This window comes from Sciurus vulgaris, assembly GCF_902686455.1.
Source record: "Sciurus vulgaris genome assembly, chromosome: 15".
In the NCBI taxonomy this organism is placed as follows: domain Eukaryota; kingdom Metazoa; phylum Chordata; class Mammalia; order Rodentia; family Sciuridae; genus Sciurus; species Sciurus vulgaris.
The window spans coordinates 86,938,633-86,959,855 of record NC_136476.1 but is presented as its reverse complement, the minus strand read 5'-3'; the positions used below and the strand labels follow the sequence as shown (position 1 = coordinate 86,959,855).

General features: G+C 51.6%; 1 protein-coding gene across 1 annotated transcript in view; it reads left to right on the top strand.

Annotated features, from left to right (window-relative positions):
• The window catches only part of DDX31 (DEAD-box helicase 31), a gene marked incomplete at its 5' end in the record, with an annotated part of 57,363 nt that overhangs the window by 4,884 nt on the left and 31,256 nt on the right, over window positions 1–21,223 (top strand). The window contains 12 exon segments of the mRNA XM_079111703.1: window positions 81–156; window positions 1,055–1,098; window positions 2,219–2,289; window positions 3,144–3,208; window positions 6,128–6,172; window positions 7,387–7,428; window positions 8,103–8,167; window positions 9,439–9,558; window positions 9,674–9,780; window positions 10,951–11,183; window positions 11,785–11,961; window positions 13,989–14,048. Coding sequence (XP_078967829.1) covers window positions 81–156; window positions 1,055–1,098; window positions 2,219–2,289; window positions 3,144–3,208; window positions 6,128–6,172; window positions 7,387–7,428; window positions 8,103–8,167; window positions 9,439–9,558; window positions 9,674–9,780; window positions 10,951–11,183; window positions 11,785–11,961; window positions 13,989–14,048 — 1,105 coding nt within the window.

Below are 21,223 nucleotides of genomic sequence, written 5' to 3'. Positions count from 1 at the left end.
CATGGGAGGAAATCGCCTGTGTTCTGCCTTTCCCTTGGTTGGCATGGGCCCTGATCCTGGGCTTTGTCTGTCCTCTGCAGACCTGTGGTACAGCAGGTTCGAGAACAAGTATTTGCTCCAGATACCTTCCAGGAGCTGGGCCTGCACCCACATCTTGTGAGTACTCTGCCGCCTGTGCATCTGTCTTGACCCTGCGTGTGTTCCTTCAGTGTCTGCTTCTGCTCGCCTGAATGAACTCAGACTGCCCAACGGCCTCTTGGGACGGCTGCGGTATCCCGAGGTTGCTGTCCTCCCTCTCCTGGCCCCGTGTGCACTCCCCATCCTCTTTTCCCCTTGTTTTAAGCCCTGGAGACTTTGCCCACCTGATGCAATCTGAGGCCAGGGCTTCGCTTACTGAACTCGAAATAGCTTCCAAATTACTATAGAGATGTGGTAAAGCCATTGGTGGTGGCAGACGTCACAGGGGCCCCAGGAGAGGGAAGGAGCATTCTTGCTGTTGTGGATGTGTAGCTTCAGAGGATGAAGGCAGAAGAGACGACTTTCAGTGTGTCTTTATCAAACAGTAACCACTTTCCTCCTTTTTTGGTACCGTGAACATGATTCCTAGGCTCACTGTGAATAAGCTAAGGAGGAGTGTCTTGGTTTCCTGTGCTGTGTGGGCCCAACTCCCCGGCCCTTCTTCAGGTGGCTTACAGAGGGTCATTTTCTCACCCTCGGAGTAGACCAGGGTCTCTGCCCCTCACCAACGTGGGCATTTTGGTCTAGGTGATTTGTTGTGGGGACTGTGCTGCACGTTGTCTATGTTTAACAGCATCCTGGGCCTCTACCTGGTCCCGGCAGCGCACCCTCCAGCTGTAGCAACCAGAAATGTCTCCAGGTATCCTCACTTGTGGGGGCTACAGACTCGCCTCCCAGTTGAGAACCACTGGGTGGGTCAAACTTGATCCTGGCAGTCTGTCATTCTAATGTTTTTCTCCTTTTTTGTGTCATTTCCATTAAATATGTTTGTATTAATAAAAAAGACAAAGTATTTATTTTTCCTCTTCTTTTTTAGATTTCCACAATAAATACAGTCTTAAAAATGACCACCATGACCAGGTAAGAGTTTAGGCTCCTCTGAACTTTCTCAGGGCCTACGTGGGAACAGCTGGATGAAGCCCGTCATCTTCGGAGGGCAGAGCCATGTTGTGGGCCCTAAAAGGCTTCGTCACACTTAGCGTTCAGGTTCCTACGTGGCAAACGAAGAGCCTTGGTTTCCATCCACTTTCCCACTCCAGACCTCAAGGGAATCTGATTTGGAAGATCCGCTTTTGCCAGTTCTTCCCTGAGAATGAGTTGACCTGAATACAGAATCTGGTCACCTCGTTTTTTAATAGAAATATTAGGGTCAAACGAAGTATTTGGTTAGATGTCATGTGGAACTGAAAAATTTTTGTGTTACAATGATGAGTTCTGGAAAATAGGATTAGGTATGGGGGAAGTGAGCTGCCTCATTTTGAGCATGTGTACTTCTGCACATTTTGGTAGTGGTCACTTTTTATTGCTATCAGTAAAAAGAATAATATCGAAGAATAAGGACCCCCCAGTACCAGATTTTCTTTTCTTTTCTTTTTTTTTTTTGCAGTGCTGGGGATTGAATCCAGGACCTCACGCATGCTAAGCAAGTGCTTTACCACTGAGCCACATCCCCAGCCCCTTTTAGTTTGTTTTATCAGCCACATTTCGCTGACTGCGCTCCTTTGTTGTTGGTTTAAACGCACATGCAGACACCTCCTTCAGCGTCTGCAGATGCTTGGAGCGTGGACGGCACTGCTGGCTGGTTGGGTGGCTCGCAGGCTTCCCTTCGCTCTTGAGCGTGGAACCCTCCCTGTGCTTTGACCTGTCTGAGGTCTGTGTTACCCACGGCGAGAGAGCATGTGGCGTGTTTTGTGGTAACTTTGATTTGTTGTCATGCCGTCCAGTTTTTTAAGAACCTAAAGTGTTCAGTGTCTGACTTGCTTTGCCATTATCAACCGAATTCCAGCAAATTTACTAGGGTTTTATCCTGATAATCAGCAGCCTCTTGGCACCTTCCCTTGCATGTTAAGTAACTTCTCAGGGGACAGTGGATAGACAGCTCAGGGTATGGGCGATTCCTGTGCTGTGCCCTGCACCTTGCTGCACACCTGACAGCAGTACGTTACAGACGTGGCTTTTCTTCTCTTTTGGGTGACACCAGTGTGCAGAAGCGAAGTATTCCTGTGTTGCTGGAAGGCAGAGATGCCCTGGTGCGCTCCCAGACGGGCTCAGGTCAGTCCGTCTGACTGCGTTCCCCATGGACCCAGGACCGTGGTCATGAGGTGGCTCTGTGAGAGGGCATCTGTGGGGTGGTGGCTGTTTCTCCTTGTTTGGGGGAAGGAGGTCATGCTTGCATTTGATTAGAGCCCCGCATTTGCTGACAGAATGAAGGAAGGGGGCAGCGGATGGTGCTGTGGTCAGCAGTGATGAGGAAGTGGCTGGCTCTGCTGTTAGGTCCTTGAGGCCAAGTTCCACCATCTGACCAGAGCCCCCTATCTTCCCTAGTTGCGGGGGGTGAGTAGCTCTCTCCCTCTGGTATAAAACAGAGTTCCAGCCTGAGCACACACTGCTTGGATGCCAGTTGTGATCCTGGGGGCAGAACGATGTCTGTCTGAACTGCCCCTCTGCCCCTGGTGTACCTTCAGTGCCATAGGTGGCTGTTCTCCACTCCTGCCTGTGCAGCCCTGTGGAGGTGGGGGACCCAGAGCTTCTGCCCTGCGGCTTTCTCCAGGGCTCACACTGATTACAGCAGCACTGCAGAGTGCTTATCACTGGCCTCTGAAGCTCATCAGAGAGGTTAAGGAGGATTCCCGAGGAGAAATGTCAAACTTCTGCAGACAACCATCAGGTCAAGTGTTTGGGTAACTTGGGAAACATTCTTAACCTCCCTTGCTGACTGGATAAAGGAGATGAAGCTTCAGACTTTTTTAGAAGTACTAAATTTGCAGAGTAAAATCAGGAATCGTGGCAGATAGGTGAAGTTGCTTGTCCGCTCTTAGTTGTACGACGTGCAGTTGACCTTCTCCCAGCTACCAGTGACAGCAAAGCCTGTTTCCCCTTTAAATGCTCTTGTGCTCTTTTCAAAGGTAAAACTCTGGCTTATTTTATCCCTGTGGTCCAATCCCTTCAAGCAATGAAGTCAAAAATACAGGTGAGTGTGATTGTGTTTCTCTGCTCTTGTCCGTGGTGCCTGTGCACAAGTCACATTGAGTCTGTTTTCAGCTAGCGCTGTGTCCTCACCTTCTCTGTTATACCAAAGTCCTGTCTAAAGACTGCCAAGCATGGAGTGGAACAGTGTCCTTCCGAGTCTACCTTGTAAGTATGACAGGGGGCTTGTGTGCCAGGGCGTCTGCGTGTGCCTCACACGCCTCACCTTCCGAGGCTCTCGCTGCCCTCTGCCCACCATGTGCCGGCATTACTGTTGGCCCAGGCCACAGACAGACACTGAGGGAGGAGGAACAGCCAAAGCCATGCAGCAAGGGAGGTGGGAGCCCGCTTCTGTGTCACTTCTTCTTGGCTCCAGGGCTTCAGTGCGTGCCATGCCCTGGTTTCCTGGGGAAGGCTCTGTGCTGGGACCTTCTTCCGTGTCTTTCACTGTACCAGCATTCACCCTTCTGCAGGATCGTCACTCAGTAAACATCTCAGAATGATCTCATTTGTAGCTATCTGCCTCTGCTCTGATCTTAAGGGTTGTGAATTGTGCAGAGTTGTGCTTCAGCCTCTATTCCAAGTTCTGGGGCCTTGTTACTTTTGACCAGAGGCTGTGCGTCATGTTTACAGTGGCAGCTTGTTGGCACTGGTGTGACCATAAGCACCCAGTCAGCCAGTGTGCAACCTGGCTCTCACATGGTGAACATTGCCTAGAATTCCTCTTTAGTTGTGAGACTCTTAGTGCTTGGCCAGGGGGGCCTGGCACTGAGGGTTCCCGTGGAGCCCAGTTCACTGCTCTAATCCCTGGGCAGAGGCTTCAACTCTGATCCCAGCCCAGGGTACCACAGATGCAGCCCCAGTCACTCTTGTTTTACAGGAAGTGGTGAGACTAGAAATAGGAATGGAAAAGAATACGCAGTGGCTTTCTCTCAGCTTGGACATGCAGAATCAGAAATGCGTTGTGCCTTCCTGATTCCAAGAGAGAAGAGAAGCAATAATAGTATTGCACTGGACTCCATGGGCTAAGATGAATATCTGTGTGTCCAGTTGGATACCAGTAAATTATTGAGTGAATAAATAAATGGGAGAAAAGGAAAAACTGTTCCTTGCAGAAGAATTCCAGTGGATAAATGCAGTGTGATGAAGTAGAAAGTCACCATCTGGCAGATGCCACAGAAGGCTGTTTCAGGCGTGAGTTGCGTGGAGGCTAAAATGAGGGGTAGTGTGTGGTGAGAAGTGGGACTTCACATGGTCTTTGGGTATCCACGAGGTGCCTCTTGGTGAAGGGGAGTCAGTAACTGTGCAGCAGGAAGCCCAGGCGACCAGGTGTGTCGTCTTCAAGTGCCGCCTGAGGACAGGTCACTTCTCTGGGTTTGCCAAAAATGCACAGCCTGAATTCAGTCACAAGGAACCACCAGACAAACCTATATTGCGGGACATCCTATAAAATAACTGACCAATAATCTTCAGAAGGGTTAAGGTCATGAGAACAAATATTAAAGAACTGTCCCAGATGGAAAGATGAAGGAGATGGGACAATAGAAAACCTGAGGTCCTGGTCTGCAGTCCAGGCTGGAAATAGGACTTTTAAGGTCAGTTGATGGGATTGAATAGGGTCTGTAGAGTAATTGATAGCACTGAATCAGTGTTAACTTCCTGATTGTCATAACTATACTGGGGTTTTGATAATGGGAAACTGGGAGAAGGATATGGGAATTTTTTATACTCTTTTTACAATTTTTTTTAGAAAGTTTGAAAATGAGTGGGTTAAAAAAAAGTAAAAATGGATTAAAGCAGAACTGCACACAATCCTTCCTGGAGATAGAATGCCGGGTAGCCACTGGAAGGGATGTTTCTTAAGTTGCTGTTGTGAATTGAGTCATGTCTGGCCAGGGTAATGAAGAAGCACAGGTTACAAAGCAGCATGTCTGTGCAAACTCAAGTTTCATAAATGGTAGCCTGTGTATCTCTGCATAACCAGCAGGAAGGACTGCAGACTGCTGAGCTGGCTCTCTGGGGCGGGTGAGCAAGGCGCTTCCTCCTCTGGGAGGCTGAGTTTGTCCATGGAGTGCTTCACAGCGTTAGCATTCCTGCACGTGCCCGGTTTTTCCCTGGCACACGCAGGAGTGGAAGGGGGCATCGCGGCGCTCCTGTCTGAAGTCCGTTCACTCACAAACTGCAGAAGTTCTGCCAGTGGGTTTTCCCTTCACACCAGGCTGGAAAGTCAGGGCTCAGGAGTGAGAATGAGGCCGCAGTTTTCCCCAGCTCGCACCTCAGGCTGGGAGCTGAGGCAGGATAAGGTGGTATGTGTGTGCGTCAGGTGGTTGGTGTGGGCAGCTCTGTTCCAGTCCTGGGTCTGAATGTACTTTTTTGGGGGGGTGCTGGGGATTGAACCCAGAGTCTTGTGCATGCTGGGCATGTGCTCTGCTGCTACTCCATGCCCAGCCCTCTGTGTCTCAGAGTCATCCTGTGTTACCCAGGAGGCTGGAGACCTGGGGCCTAGAGGTGGCCCCTGGTGTTCCAGGTCGTTCACCACCACCAGCCGGGCCTTCTGTTAAAGGCTGAAGTGTATATAGGAAGTTTCCAAGCCCCAATTTAATTCGCCTACTTTACAGAGTACTTAGTGTGGTCTCTTGACATTCATTGTAAAATGATTTGGCCTGTGACCTTCTGGGACCCCCAGATTCCAACTGTCCCGTGGTGGACCAAAGATATAATGAAGGTGATTTTGCCTCTGCCTTCCCGTGCTTCACCTCTGTTCCTTTGTCCAGTCTGAGTGTATGGGCCAGGACCGTGGCCTGCTAGCGTGGTGTCCTGTGGTAGCAGGGTTGGGGGACGCGCATGTCCCTGTCTCCCATGGTGCTTCTGGAGTCTGGCCTTCGTTGGTCCTACTTATGGCGTCTCTTTCCTCTGTCTACAGCGCAGTGACGGCCCCTATGCTCTGATTCTGGTGCCAACGAGAGAGGTGAGTGGCTTAGTCATTTTGTGAGTGTTTCCTATGTATATTTAGTAATAGACTCTTGACAAGGGTAGTTCTATGATTTTTTTTACCATGCTGACCACTGCACACTTCACTCCCCTGCGCAAGGACCATCCTTCTGGTTCCTATCAAGGAGAAAAATTCAAGTACTCTTAGAAAATCAGAAGTTAGATATGGGAAAGCATTTCCCTGTTGTTTAAAAAGTAATGGCACTATTAAATTTCTGTCCTTTTAAAGGGAATTAAAAGACTCATATTTATAAACAACTAATTAAAAAACAAAAACAGCTCTGAAAAATGAACCTTTTTTAAGAAGCTACTACTCCTAGAATTTTACTTAGATCTGGACATCAAGCAGCAGTGTTGTCTTGTTTTGGTGGGACTGTCTTCTGTCTGACATAGTGTATGCATCTGCCTACAGAGGCAGTTTCAGATTAGGCTGTCTGTTTCCTGTGTCAAAGACAGTCACTTCCTGCAGAAACCTGATGGTGGAGATGGGAGTTTCAGGTTAACCTTTCACCTGGCTGCAGCCTCTTGTTCCACTCACCAGCCTGGCCTGGGGAAGGAGCACAGAGACTACTTAAATTTTACAGCAGCCGACTGGCTGCTTCCTTAGGCTGCTTCACGAATACTCAGCGTGGAGACGTGTGTGTGTGTGTCCTTGAATGGTGGGATTCTGGAGAGCCCATCTTGGTGGGCGTGATAATATTCCTTCTTCCTGTCTCCGGTTCCACTGGGCCTGCTGGTTTGGTTTTCTTTGCGAACTTGGGGATGGTCACCTGTGTTTTCAGATTTCCAGCCCAGTCCTAGGACACAACAGTCCTAGGTTGGGATGTGACCACCGCATTCTGGTCAACCACTTCCTACACACCACCTTTCTCTGAGGAGACGAAATTCAAGGTTAACGTGGTTGATTTTCCTTCCATCTCGTGTGGCTCTGGGAGCTTGGGCCAGCAGAGGGAGCACAGAACTAGGTTTGCCTGTGGCGGGAAGTCCATGTGCTCTTTACCTCACCCCCCCAGACAGCAGGTCACCGAGCCAGCCTGGGAACAAGGTCTGTCTTCAGAGTAGAGTTTGTAAAGGACTTTTTTCCCCCTAAGTCTTAATTTGAGGTCCACATGTGGATCTTCAGTTTAGATTATCTTAAAAAAAACTGGGGGTGGGGGGGTGCTCATTAAGTATGATGTTTAATTTTTGCAGCTGGCCCTGCAGAGCTTTGACACTGTCCAGAAGCTGCTTAAGGTAAGAAAAACCTTGAGTTCAGCCTTGTCTTCTTTTCTGACATTTTGAAGAAAGATTAATATACCCCAGTCTTTATTTTCAAAGAGGTAAGGAATTATTCTTGTTTCTTCCCTGGATAGCTCAGCTTTCTGCAGGTATAGTTTGTAGGTTTTTACTGATTGAAACCTTAGTAACTATTGATTTATAGCTTAGCTAAATTACTAGTGTTTCCTGGAACTTAAAGTTCCACAGCCTGTTCATCATAGTCACTAGCAAGCCATGTATAGGGACTCCTAGGTGCAACCCTCAGGCCACCCAGTGGAGAGCAGTACCAGGCTACCGCGGGCTCTGTTTAAGGAGGCAGAAGTGGTTTCAGAGGCAGTGCCTGCAGCCCACCAAAGTCCTTCCTTGTTTGATCCATCCTTTATCTGGGTGGGAAATAGGGAAGGGTATATCGCTTGGGTTTTATTTTAACACCCCCACCCCCACCAAAAATACTTGACTTATTCAAATTTGTATTCTTTCCTCCACTATAAGAACCAATTATGTAGCTATAATCCCTAAAACTATCTACACGTGACGCCCCACACAGCAAGGAGCCTGTGTCCCCATCCCCAACTTCCCTAGGGACTACAAACTTAGTTTCTGTGTTTTCAGGAAATGGGGCTTTGACTTGTTCTGTTTCCTGTCTGTAGCCATTCACCTGGATTGTACCTGGAGTGTTGATGGGCGGAGAGAAGAGAAAATCAGAAAAGGCCAGGTAGGGGAGGCTTGCCTGTTGTTCATCTGTGTGTCCTGTCTCTCTTCAGCAAGACCTGGCCATTCTACCTGAGGAGAGCCTGTCCTCCAACTGCTGCCTGGTCCCAGTGCTGGGACAGACTGAGCCCATGGGTGGGGCTCTGTTGTTTGGTTTACAGAATCGAGATGATAAGCTCATATAAGCTTAGCAACAGCCTGCTTTTCACCTGCACACATCAGTTCCTAATCCTGTGTGGGAACTCGTAGTGGGTTTCCATAGAAAATGGTTAACAGGTAAATCCCAAATTGCACTGTATTTTTAAAACTTTTAGTAGTATACCCACTCTGCAGGTAGCCTGTAACTGAAGAGTAAATATGAAACTTAATACCTGAAGTAGTGGTTAGAATTAGATGCAGTTGAAAACGGTTAACAATAAAAATAGTGGTAGCATAAACGTGTACAAGTTTTATTCCTTTTTCACATTTAGCGAGTCCAGTGGAGCCAGGCCAGGGCTGGCGTGGTGCTCCAGTATCAGAACCCAGGTGCCTTCCATCTTTTTGTGTGTCAGTAGAAAGCTTTCATTTTCAAGGTTACCTCTTAGTCTAGGACAGTTGCTGCAACTCCAGCCACTATATCTAGTTCCTTGTCATCAGTAACAAAAGATCATAACTCCTCTCTCCAAAGGTGCTTATTTGACTTGCATACTTTCTTTATCCTTTTATTCTATTGCTAGAACATGGGCATAATACCATACTTTACTGAAAGGAAAGCTAAAAAATATACTTAGCTAAAAATTGTGTTACGTCTTTGGAATGGTGGGATAATGGTTGTTAGGGAATGAGAAATGAGATTTATTCTGCATAGTCTATGGGATGAAGTTTTGGCCCTTTTAGTGGAAATTACCTCAAGGGTAAAACATTCTAGCAGTTAATGCTCATTGGCACGAGCAGGGCAGCTCTCCCAGCTAAGAGGTTCCTATCACTGACGCCTTCAAGAGCAACTTGGCTGCCGCCCACGGAATATGCTAGCAAACATCCCCGAGCCAGATACCAGGCACCGCATCATGTTGTTAACGACTCTTCAAAGTGAAGCTTTAGTGACTTGACTATGATTCTGATCTTAATAGGCATGTTCTGTCTCTCTACCGGCTCGTCACTGTGTTTTGCCATGACTTCAGGCTGTGGCACATCGGTACTGTACGTGAAGTCAGTCTGCCTCCTTTGTCTTTCCTGTGTCTTCTGTTGTTACAGCCCTGTTTATTTTTTTTTTTTATGATATATAATTTTAAACAGGCTCCGCAAAGGAATAAATATCCTTATCTCAACCCCTGGGCGTCTGGTGGATCACATAAAATCCACAAAGAACATTCATTTTAGACGAATGCAGTGGCTGATTCTGGATGAAGCAGATAGGTGAGTCTCATCGGCAGCATGGAGGTGGGAGCTGCTTCTGCTTCCGCGAGGCAGCCTCTGGCCCTGGTGTCGCAGTGCTCCTCACGTAGGTTGAATTCCTCCCTTGTGATCACAGAATCCTGGACTTGGGTTTTGAAAAGGATGTCACAGTGATACTCAATGCTGTGAATGCTCAGTGCCAGAAGCGACAGAATGTCCTGCTGTCCGCCACGCTCTCAGAAGGTGCGTTGAAGAGGAGCCTGGACCTGGGGAGGCCAGGAGGACTTGTCTGCTGGCACTGATGCCCAGCCTGGAGGGGGGAGGAGTGTCCTTTAAGACCACTTTTCAGGCCGTTCTTCAGGTATACAGGGCCTGGAGCAAGGGTGGGAACCACCAGGCCCAGGGTCATCGTAGGTTGGGGAGAGAAGGCTGCCTGCCACTGGCCCGCGGTCTCCTAGGGTTTCACTGAAGTTGCTATCAGAGGGGTGGGGCCCCTGCGCTAAAAATGGTGCTCCTCTCTCTCTGTGGTGCTGGAACCCAGGCTGACACATGCCGCATGGGTTCTCTGCCCCTGAGCAGCACCCCAGCCCTCCAGGTGTGGCTTTGAGTGTGATCATCCTACTTCTTTCTCCCAGCTGAAAATGTGTATTCCTTAATTCCTTTCTCTCTCCTACCATTGTGGGACAGGAACTCTTAGCTCTTCTACAGATGGAAGAACTAAGGCTTGGAAACATGGTACCACTTCAGCAGACTCGGCTACATAGTGAGGCCTCAGCACTGCCCCCAGGATGTTCCGAGGAATGTCAGCCCACAAAAAAAGCATTCTGTGGGCCAATGAGCTTAGGAAAGGATCGCCAGCCTTCCCTCCTGGGAGATTCAGGGTGTTAGCACGCTCAAGTCCTAAGAAGGCCTGTGGCAAAGAAGCCCGTGGTGCTGTTTGGACCTAAGGTTTTTAAAGTTTACTTGTCCAGGGAACCCTTGGGTGGGTGTGGCGGTGGATGCAGACATCTGTCAACACCTTCTGGATGATCTGCTGGGGAGAGTTAAGAACTCATCAACAGGTGTGGTTGTTGGGCTGTGGACTGCCCCACCAATGGCATTAGGACACAGCAGTGCTGGCACTTCAACCTATTTATTTTTCTTGTGATTCTGGGGATTGAATCCACTGAGCCACGTCTCCAACCCCCTTTTTTATTTTTTTAATTTATTTTCATTAGTTATCTCCAGCCCTTTTTATTTTTTATTTTTGAGACAGGGTTGCACTTAGTTACTTAGGGCCTCACTGAGTTGCTGAGGCTTGTCTTGAACTTGTGATCCTCCTGCCACAGCCTCCTGAGTTGCTGGGATTCAGTGGATGTTTTGGGGTATGAATGTGTGACCAGTTTCCGTTGTCCTTTTCACTTTTTGTCCAAGGTGTAACACGGCTAGCTGATATCAGTTTGCACAGTCCAGTCAATATTTCTGTTCTGGACAAAAGCCATGACCAGTCTGACCCAAGGGGCCAAGTGGCCCAGGAAGTCACTCCACAAGCTGCTGACAAGCTGGGCAGCTTTGCAATACCAGAGAGTCTTGACCAGCATGTGGTACTGGTTCCCAGCAAACTACGGCTCGTCTGCCTCGCAGCCTTCCTCCTGCAGAAGGGCAAGGTAGGCCTGGCCAGATCTGGCCCCGTGGGGAAGGAGCGCCCGTGTGGGGAAGGAGCGCTGGTGTGGTTTGCGTCAGGCATTGATAGCGAGTTGGGACGCGTGTGCATGCACACACAGAACGCAGGCCTTAACACGTCTCCTTTCAGCCAGAGGTCCCAGGATCGTGGTGAAGGGCCCGAGGTAGGACAGCTGTGTTCGGGTGGAGGTCCGCTGAGTCCTTCCTGGGACTGGCAGCGGGAGTGCCCTGGCCTGAGGGTGCTGGTGCTGTTCACCACCAACTTCATGTGCCGGCCTCCCTGGGCTGTGAGAAAGTGGTGGCAGGACTCAGGAGGAAGCTTCAAAAGGGCTGTGGCGGGTTGCGTTGCATGGCCCACCAAATGGAAGACCGGAGCTGAGGGCCGGCTGTGCCCCCAGCGTGCACTTCCTTTCTGGTTGAGGTGAAGCTGTGCTGTTCCCTTCGAAGAGTGGAGTGGCAGTTCTCTCTCTAGTGATTGAAAGCTGTGTCGCCAGATTGGACCGGCGTGTGCGTGTGCTTTAGAGGAGAGCTTGTTTGTCCCCTGAACGCCTTAAACCTGTGCTTCTCCCCCTGGTGCTGGTGCAGCTGGAGCAGGACCAGAAGGTGATCGTCTTCTTCTCGAGCTGCGAGCTGGTGGAGTTCCACTACCACCTCTTCCAGCAGACCCTGCGGAGCCACCTGCAGACCCGGGCCCCTGGGCAGTTGGCCTCTGCCTCCCCGCAGCTGGCCTTCCTGCGGCTGCACGGTGACATGGCGCAGGAGGTGAGCGTGCCCTGCCACAGCAGACGGGTGGGCATGGGCGAGGGTCCCAGAGCCCGTCCTTCCACCTGAGAGAGCTCCCGGCCCAGCTTGGCCCACAAATACCTCAGCCAGCTGTTACGGCAACAGAGTGCCACTAAGTAGCTGGCACCAGGGAAGGGTTTTGCCTTTTTAGTACCCAGTGTGTAATTAGGGCTTGATGTCTTCAAATTAAGAGCATTAATGGAGCTAAACTGCGGATCCCATATGGCACTGCTGAGCACGGCTGCTGCCATTGTCAACAAGACGCAGCGCCGCACGCTGGACGCTGGGCTGGGAGGGTCCAGCACACCACAGGGCTCCGCCGGTCTCAGAAAGCAGGATTCACGCTCAAGAAGAAGAGTGCCCCATCTTCCACGTCTCAGGTGTTTAGTCCTACGCGTCTCGTTCTGGCCCTCCCTGGCGCACCTGGGGGTCAGGGCAGAGGAGGGGAGCGTGCTGGCGGGAGCTGGGGAGGGAGCAGGGGCAGGCCTGTCCTTGGTGGGAGCAAGCTTGCCAGGAGCATCTGGAATCAGGGCGGAGGGAAGCCTGAGCCGAACCAGAGTGCTGGGGTCGACCTGCAGGTGGGGCGGCCCAGTGGGGAGCACTCCTGGGTGACGCCCCAGCACCACTGAACCAGAGTGGCTCTCCGCACTGCAGGAGACGCAGACGGTCTGACATGGTCTTAAACAAGGCTGTCCTCTTTGTTTTCATAGCTCAGGAAATGGAGGCTCAGAACAGTTGCCTTATTCAAGGTCACCTGTGGGCTCAGCTTATTGCTACCAGATTATATAGAGGTCCCTGAATTTCCAGGCTTTGTGAGTTTTATAAACTGTTGATTTTTATCTTCTGCGCTCTGAGTGGAGATTGCTGGTTTCATTAGTCTTCGGGTCTGTTTTCACAGAGAGGTTCTGCAGGCCGGGTCTGAGCTGATGAGGAGCTGTGGATGCGCCCGGCGGCCTCTGGTTAGGTGCAGGCTGCATGGCCTGCGCTGTAACAGGCGGCGTGTGCCCTCTGGGGGCGAGTGCTGTGTTCTGGTCCTGCCTCATTTCCTGGTTGTGGGACCTTGACTCACTGTCTCCCTGCAGCACTGAGGCGGAGGCAGCCTGGTGCAGGGCCGGCTGGTGCACACAGGCCCTCGCAGGGCCAGGGCCATCCTCTTGTTCTTTTTCAGGAGGAGTTCAGCTATTTACGCAGCTTAGTAACTTAACGTTTAACTTAGGTTGCTTTGTTATGGACTTAGCTTTCACCGCCTCCCGTGAGCCACGCAGAGGGCAAGAGGTAGTGACCCTGCCTCTCTTTTTGTAAGCATCAGGGTTGATGTCTTGATCCAGACTGAGCTGAAATGGTCCCAGTTCCATCTTTCTGGCCCCTACCCACGACCCCTGAGCAGCCTCCCTGGATGGATGGCCTGTGAGCACCAGAGGCGGTTTCTGTTGGAAGGAGAGGCTGCGAGGTGGCGTGACAACACCATCCTGGTGACTTTGTCCCTTCCCCAGTCTGTTCAGTCTTTAAGATGTTTCTCTGGCTCTCAGGAACATCGCTGAGTTTGATTCTATAATGTAACTGGTAAAAATCATGTCGATCTTTTTAATAGAAACCATAGCACAGTAAAGTGGACAGTGGCCTGTCCCTGTGAGGACCTGAGCACCAGCCCTCCTACACAGCCTCTGGTTCATACTTGGCCCCGTGTTCCCCTCTGGCAGGTTTCACAACCTCCCCTGCCTCACTTGTCCATCTGCAGATGGAGTGAGGCTCGGACTTCACAGGGTTGTTATCAGCATTGAAGGACATGCCCCGGGCATGGGCTTCCTGAGGTGTGCTGTCACCAAAGCCCACTCCGGTGCCACTGCCTCAGGTCCTGGAGTACGGCTCGCCGTCTGCCTCTTTCCTGCTGAACTCTCCGCCTAAAAATAGAACAGTAGGAAATTGGGAAGTTCACAGAAGTCTGAGCTTACCTTGGTGGAACAGGTCTTGGTGTTGATGAGGCCCTTCTCCCTTTGTCTCTGCAGGAGAGAACAGCAGTGTTCCAGGAATTCTCGCGTTCCAGAACGGGCATCCTCCTCTGCACGGTACGTGTCGCTCTGGGCTCGTGTGAGGGTGATCTGTGCTGGGGCTGTGGTATTCAGCCTCGTGACAGTCAGCATAGGCCAGCTTCTTGGGGCTGCGGCATGGCTAATCTCCTACACCTCTGGTTGCTGCCGTGCAGGAGACTTGGCGACTTGCTCAGTGATGGTGGCAGCTGTTAGTCTGAGAACGTGTGAATTGTGGTGATTTCTGTCCACCACAAACTTGTAAATTACAGCTATCGGGAGTCATTAGAGCTGAGAAAGTCTGCCCACAGCAGAAATGACTGTGCTTGCCTCTGCTCGCCTCTGAAAGGAAGTAGGTGCTCTGGGACAGCTTTCATTGGCAGTTGGCTAGAACTGGTGTTTGCCGGTGGTCTGTAGGACCCGCTTACTGGGCCTCAGTCACGTGCTGTGGGCCCTGCATGGCATGGGCCTTTTTGATCACTTGTGCTCTCTCAAGATTGAGAACCACACCTCGAGTGATCCCCCCTCTGTGGGGACTCACTCCCCAAGACGAGATACCCTCTCCACTCATGCCTCTGGATGACATGTAACTGGACCCCACGTGGCTGTGCGGAAGTCCCGAGTGCGTGGTGAGACTGCGGTGCGTGGTGTGCCCGCGAGCACATGATGCATGCAGCAGGCTCGGAGCTGGGCCCCTTGCTTCCTATACTTCTTTTTAGGAGCTCCTACTGCTTGTCCAGTTTTAAAGGTAGTAGAGGTCATTTTCTCCTTAAAGCCTGGGGCGAGTGCAGCTTTGTTTCCTCGGGTGTGAATTTGTTCTGCTGTTTAGAAGGAGCCCTTCCTGGAAGCTGGCTTGGTGCGTGCTGTTCTCACGTGCGTGGCAGAGGCTTGCTGTGTGCCACATTCAGAGCCGAGAAGCTCCTCACATATGCTTAGGAGGATGGCTGGAACTGCCCTAGTGGCCCTTCCTTCAGCATTAGGCTGGGGTGTGGCTCAGTGGTACGAGGTTCCTTCCTAGCACGGTAATAAATAACCAGCAGGCCTCCTGAAACGTCAGAAGTCCAGAGCAATGATCTGTTGAGGACACCATCAGCATCCACGTCACGCAGCAGCGGTGTGTCCCAGGGCCTGCCCCCAGTTATCACACCCCCCCACCCCTTGTGCTCCACCCCACCTCTTTAAGTCCCCTGAAGGTTCCTCAGACCTTGGGTGCTCTTGGACTGAGCCTGTTTTGCCTCCTCAGGAAGAGGGTCCTGGGTGCCCTGCTGCCCCAGGGCCTCCCACACCGGCTGCACTTGTCTGGCACACGTGGCCAGGTGTTGCCAGGTCACGGGCTCCATAGAGACGTGCTCTGCGTCCTCATTCCATCCTGGAGTCGCACACAGAGCAGACACATGCTGTGGTTGGCCGGGTGGGTGGGTGGGGCCGGGAGCGGGTGTCAGGGACCACTAGCGCCTGCTGCCGTCTACACAGGCACGCTTGGCCACAGCAGGCTCACTGTTAAGATAGTTTCTCTGGAACAGAAAGCAGTAGGAACCTTGGTGTGGAAATTTGGGTGGAGCCACCAACAATTTTCTCCTGGACCATCAAGTTCCTGAATTGTCCCTGGGAAATTGGTGACTCTCCCAGTAGGCACAGTGCCTTGCTTTACGTATGCGGGCAAGCATAGTTCTCAAGGGAAGCTTGGGTATCCGAAACTGTTTTGTTCTGTTGTTTTTTTAGTTGTTGGATCGTTATCTAATTAATTTACTTATATGTGGTGCTGAGAATCAAACACAGTGCCTCACACATGCCAGGCAAGTGGTCTACCACTGAGCCGTAGCCCCAGCCCTGAAGCTGTTTTTTGCTTTTTGTTTTTTTAGTAGCTCTATGAGGAAGAGAAGATCTTTCTTTCTGAAATATAATTTCTCACTAGGTCAAATGATCACTTTCCTTGTTCTTTCTGGCTGAGATCTGCAGTCGAGCGATATCAGCCAGACAAAGACTGCCCTTGTCTTGGCAGAGCACGGGCCCCAACCCCCTGCAGGCCTGGTGAGGAGTGCATAGCGGACTCCCTGCCCACAGCCTGATTTCCTAAAGCCTGCGGTTGAGGTCCCCGGTGCCTGTGTCACTTCCGGTGCACACACCTTCCGCCACAGCCTGCGCTGCCCCGGGCCCTGCAGAGGTTACTGGGGAGTGCTGAGGGGGACTCCTTGTGCATTCCCAAGCTGGGCGAACCCGGGTTCCGGTGGTGCTGTGCTCTTTGCTCACTCTGTGTTCTTGCTTCTCCTGCTGTATTTGTTGGCTTTCCTTTGACACTTCTGGTGTCGGAGAGCCACAGGACGTGTGAGACACATGCCGTGGTGGATCAACTTGGGCTGGGGAGATGCTGTCACTCTGCACCCCTGTCAGCAGCCTGTTGCTTGCCAGGCTATCTGAGGGCTCCCCAGGAACCTCCTTGGTGCTAATGAGGAACGAGGCCGCGTCAGGACGAGGCAGATGGAGAACTGGCTTTGTCTGATAAAGGGGACTCATGTTGTTAATTGTTGCATCGGGATTTTCTCTCCTTCATACTGTACCTTTGGTCATTTTAATTTATCATCCCAAAACCCTTTTAACAAAGCCAGAGAAGACAGAATGTCTGCGTGTGTGGAAGTTGAGAGAGAACCACACAAACGCGCCTTCCTTTGTTCTCTTTTCCTCTCTTTCAGGAGCAGTTAAGGTCAGTGTGTTGTTGGTGTTAATGAGGAGCATCTTAAAGCAAGGGCCTCTAGCTCCACGCAGCTCTCCTGGGACCGTCCAGGGCTTCGTAGCCTGGCCGTGGGATGTGCTGAACTGTGGCGAGGTGGAGCTCAGGCAGTGCTGAAGGGTGGTCAGGGAAGGAGATCACTTTACTTTGCCAAGAGAAGAAGCGGTCACACATAGGCGGTGTGATTTTGTGTCCTGGAAATTAGATCTAAAAAAAAAGGTTAAGAATAGAGTTAAGGATGAGTGGGAAGGAGTCGTTGGAAAGTTCAAGGCCTGCTTCCCAAGTGGAACTGAGAGCGAAGAACTCAGGTGTAAGACATTGAACTGTCTGCAAAATAGTAGTTTCCTGCTGTATAGGAAAGCGCCCAGCCCAAGCTCAGGGAAGGAGCCCAGTCTGTAGGGCTTTTATGCTGAGGGGTTGGCAGAGGGAAGAGTACAAGAGAGTGGGGCTTGACTTCTGAGTCCCCTCTGGGTTTGGCTGACACCGGGCCTTCTCTTGGCACATTGGCTCTCCTTGGTTGCCCCTGGAGAAGTGGAGCCCAGAGACCTCCTCCCCAGGAGGGAGAGCCCTGGAGTTGGGCAGCTCTTGGTTGTCCGGCACCTGCACAGATTTGCTCCAGCCCCTCCACCACCTTGGCATTTTTCCGCTTGGAACACTTAGGCCTGTGCCGCTCCTAATTTCCTCTCCTCCTGGGGAAGTTCCGCCATGCCAGGCATCCGAGAGACAAAGGAGCCGAGTCTGCAGGCCTTCGGGGAGTGTCGGTGCAACATCCCTCGCACCTTGGACTTCTCATTCTTCCCAGGGCGTGCTCTTTGGGTACAGTGGGTCTTTGCATTCTGTTTCGCTGGTGTTCATAGAAGGATCATCTGGAGATTGGTCGCTGTTTACTCAGTCACACTAACTCATGTTGCCAGTTTTTTGGCGGCTCCAGCCAAGCTCTCTCGCCTCTGACAGCTTCTGTACTCTCCCCTTCCTCCTCTGATTACGCAGCCCAATCTGTCACCCGGACAGCGGGGGCCTGTACCCTGCTGATGGCTTTCCACACACGGCAGTAATGACTTTTGGCAGGCCGGGAAGGCGTCAGAGGCGCGTTTGCTGCGTCCCTTCTCAGAGAGGCAGCAGGCCCCCTCTCCCTGTTAGTAAAAGTGCTTTGCGAGGTTCTTGGGTAAATAAATGAGTCATTTTAATCCAACTGACAGCCTGGCACCTGAGCAGGCTGCCTTCCATCTGTACTCCTGGGTCTCATGGAGGCAGCCAGTTGTCAAGCCCAGGGCCCTCAAGGCCTCGCCGGTGAGTGTCTTTCAGAACTGACTTTAGCGATTCTTTTGCCCTAATTAGGTTAGAGGGATGAAACTGGGCTGTGGCTGGATGGACTTCTGAACCGCAGCCTTGCGAGTCTCCGCAGGTCACAGCTCCTGTTGATCTGGTGCACCTGACTGCAGCATCCAGGAGGTCCCCTGCCCAGGGGGTCGCGTGGGTCGTGGTGGGGAGAAGATGCAGAGCGGCTTGTGTTGCCCACCACCTGGTTGCCCCATCCTCCTTCCCACGGAGCCACACAGGTGCGCAGGGCCGAGGACTCTTATAGCACGCCCTGCCTCCTGCTCTCCACAGTAGCTCACGGACAGAGAGGCTGTGCTGTGGCCTTGGCGTGGCTGACCCCTGAGGCTCAGCACTGACTCCATGCTGCCGACCAGCGGCCTGCCTTCTCGGCTCCTCCCTCACCACTCTGGCAGCTAGGCTGAGCGTGGAAGGAAGCACCTGCAGCAGTGTCGGCTCAGAGCTGGGCGAGAGCACAGGCAGTGGGTAGTGCTGTTGGCCAGGGGCCTTTGCCACAGCTGCCATTAGCAGGACCCAGGGAGATTGTGTCAGCCAGTGTCCAGAGCAGTGTTCTCCATCACTCACCCTGTCAGAGGTCAGTCCTTTCTTAACAAAAGCCTGCTGGACGTGAGAGTCCATCAGCTTTCCTGAAGACAGTGACCGTTGGTGTAGGAAGGCCGATCCTGCTCCTTCAGGTAGGGGACACTCCAAACACCTACTCAGAGCACATGGGCGCTGTCTGAAGACACTGTGGGTGGTTGGCACGCCTGTGAGGTGAGTGAAGCAGGTGGTCCCCGAGGTCCCTCTGGGTGAGTGGTGCTGGAGCAGCACCTCATCCAGTCCCCTTCACTCTGGGCACGCAGCAGCCTGGCATAAGGTCTCAGGAACTTGGCATAGGGTTATTATTCGGAAAAGCAATGTGTATCTATCCTGGTGACACTTAAAAGTGTGGGGAGCCTGTTCCTTCCTGAAGAGTTCCCAGCCGTGCAGTGGAGGGGAGGGATGATAGAAAACCATCCTTTGCGCCATCAAGGCAACTATTGGTGCAGAGGAGGGGTGTCAGTGGAAGCGCCGAGGTGTCTTAGGAGGCCATGTTCCCGCATCTCGATGTTCCACCTCCTGTTACCTAGTCATTGCAGAGAGGAAAGTTCCCCTTACAGTGTCAGAGCTGGGGCACTGCTCACTGCAGGTCCTTGCCCACCCAGGCCAGGCCACCCTGGTGCCTCCCGCCAGGGGCCCTGCACACACCTTCTTAGGTCGTATCCTGCCAGAGGGAACCTGACCCCCTCAGTGTGGCGTGTGGGTGTTCCTTGAGATACTCACACTCTTGAGAAGCGAAACCGTTAAGTCTTAATGAGTCAGTGAAAGGCAGACGTGCTGTTGCAGTTGAGGAGTCTGGGGGACATGCGGCAGGTGAATGAGCTGTATGGGTGTCTGAGATGTGGGGATTGGACCAGGGGCAACTAACCACGGAGCCACATCCCCGGCCCTTTGTATTTTGACACAGGGTCTCGCCAAGTTGCCCAGGCTGACCTTGAATTCGCAATCCTCCTGCTTCAGCCTCCCCCGTCACTGGGTTACAGGCATGTGCTGCCACACCTGGCTGCGTGACGTTATTATACACTCCTGGATTGGAAAAGACAGTGTTAGAAATCTGAATATGGACTGTTCATGAGAAGACGATTTTGTCAGTATTGCATTTCCTGAATGTGATGATGTAGTGGGTTACGTGTCTTTGACTTAGGAGATGCTTAGTAAGTCTCCAGGACTGAGAGGCGGTGGAAGCGTGCGTGGGGAGGAAGAGGTGTGATTAGCAGCAGCTCATGGCTCCGGGCACACCTCTGACTCTCACCGGGCCAGTCTTTCAGTTCATGGGGGCTCTAATTTTCTAAATCATAATTTTGGGAGAAATGATAGCGAAACAACCTGGGAAACACAAAGAGGCAAAATCACCTTGTCGCCCTGGATCCTTCTGTCCAGAGATGACCACAGCTGGTGGCTGTGCGCACCACACCCACCCATGCCCACTCAAGCCATCTGTCTGTCTGTCTCTCTGGTGGTTTTGTTTTTGTTACTGCCCCCTCCCCCATAGTGGTTGAAGACGTCAGGTGGTTGGTTCCTAGAGTCCTCTGCGGTTGGATTTGGCCAAGTGCGCCCCAGGGGTGGTTCAGCATCTTCCTTTTCCTCCCTGTTCTGAAAGCAGTTGGATCTAGCCTCTATGAGGTTCAGGTTCCAGTTCTGCTGTTGGTTCTTTTGAAGAGAAAGCAATGCAGGCAACACATTTCCTGCTGCACGTAGCTGCTCCGCTCCTGTTGCTTCTTAATTAAGTCAGACATTTACTAGGTCTGAGGTTCACTGAGGAACCAGTTTGGCTTCCACCCGTGCCGCCGCCTCCCCGTCTTTTTCCTTCCCTGTGGCTATTTCTGTAAGCCTTGGGGTTTTTCCCTGCACGATTTCTTTTTGAAATATAAGCCAGTGGGTTTGTACCCCCAGTTTCTAACATGGAAGCATGCTCCGCACACTCAGAACACGTCCTCGAGATTGTCCACAGAAGTGCCCGAAGTCGCTGTCTTTCTAGCTGTCTGGCAGTCTGTTGCATGGAGTGTGGCTGTCTTTCACTCAGCCTGTCTCCTCACACACACAGCTGCAGGAAGAGCCTCGTGTGTGTGTCATTGTGTATTTTTGCCATTATACCCTTTTGGAGTTGAGATTGTTCTGGATTGAAGGGAGAGTGTAAGCAGGTGTCTGTGTGATTTTGCTAGGAATTACCAGATTCCCCACCACGGGGCTTCGTCCCACTGTCTGCATGAGGGCCACATGGGAATGCGGCATGATCTAATGTGGCCTTGGGAGAGTCATCCCCACCCCTTCTTAGCCTGGACACGTTACTTCACCTTTCTAACTTTGGTTTCCTCATCTGCTAAATGGGGATGGAATTGTTTTAAAGAGCTGTTCTGAGGGTTCGTCAAAATAATGTAGGTGAAGTGCTTAACCCAGTGCCTGGTGTGTAGTAAGTGCTCATTAAATGTTGAATAAAGATATTCCTATTTGATTGACGATGATGCTGAGTGAAGATCATTGATGAAGACTGGGAGGGTCCCTTTCCTAGGCCCTCACCCGCAAGAGACTTTTAGAAATAGGGAATTTTTGCTCTTTGGGCAGTGACCAG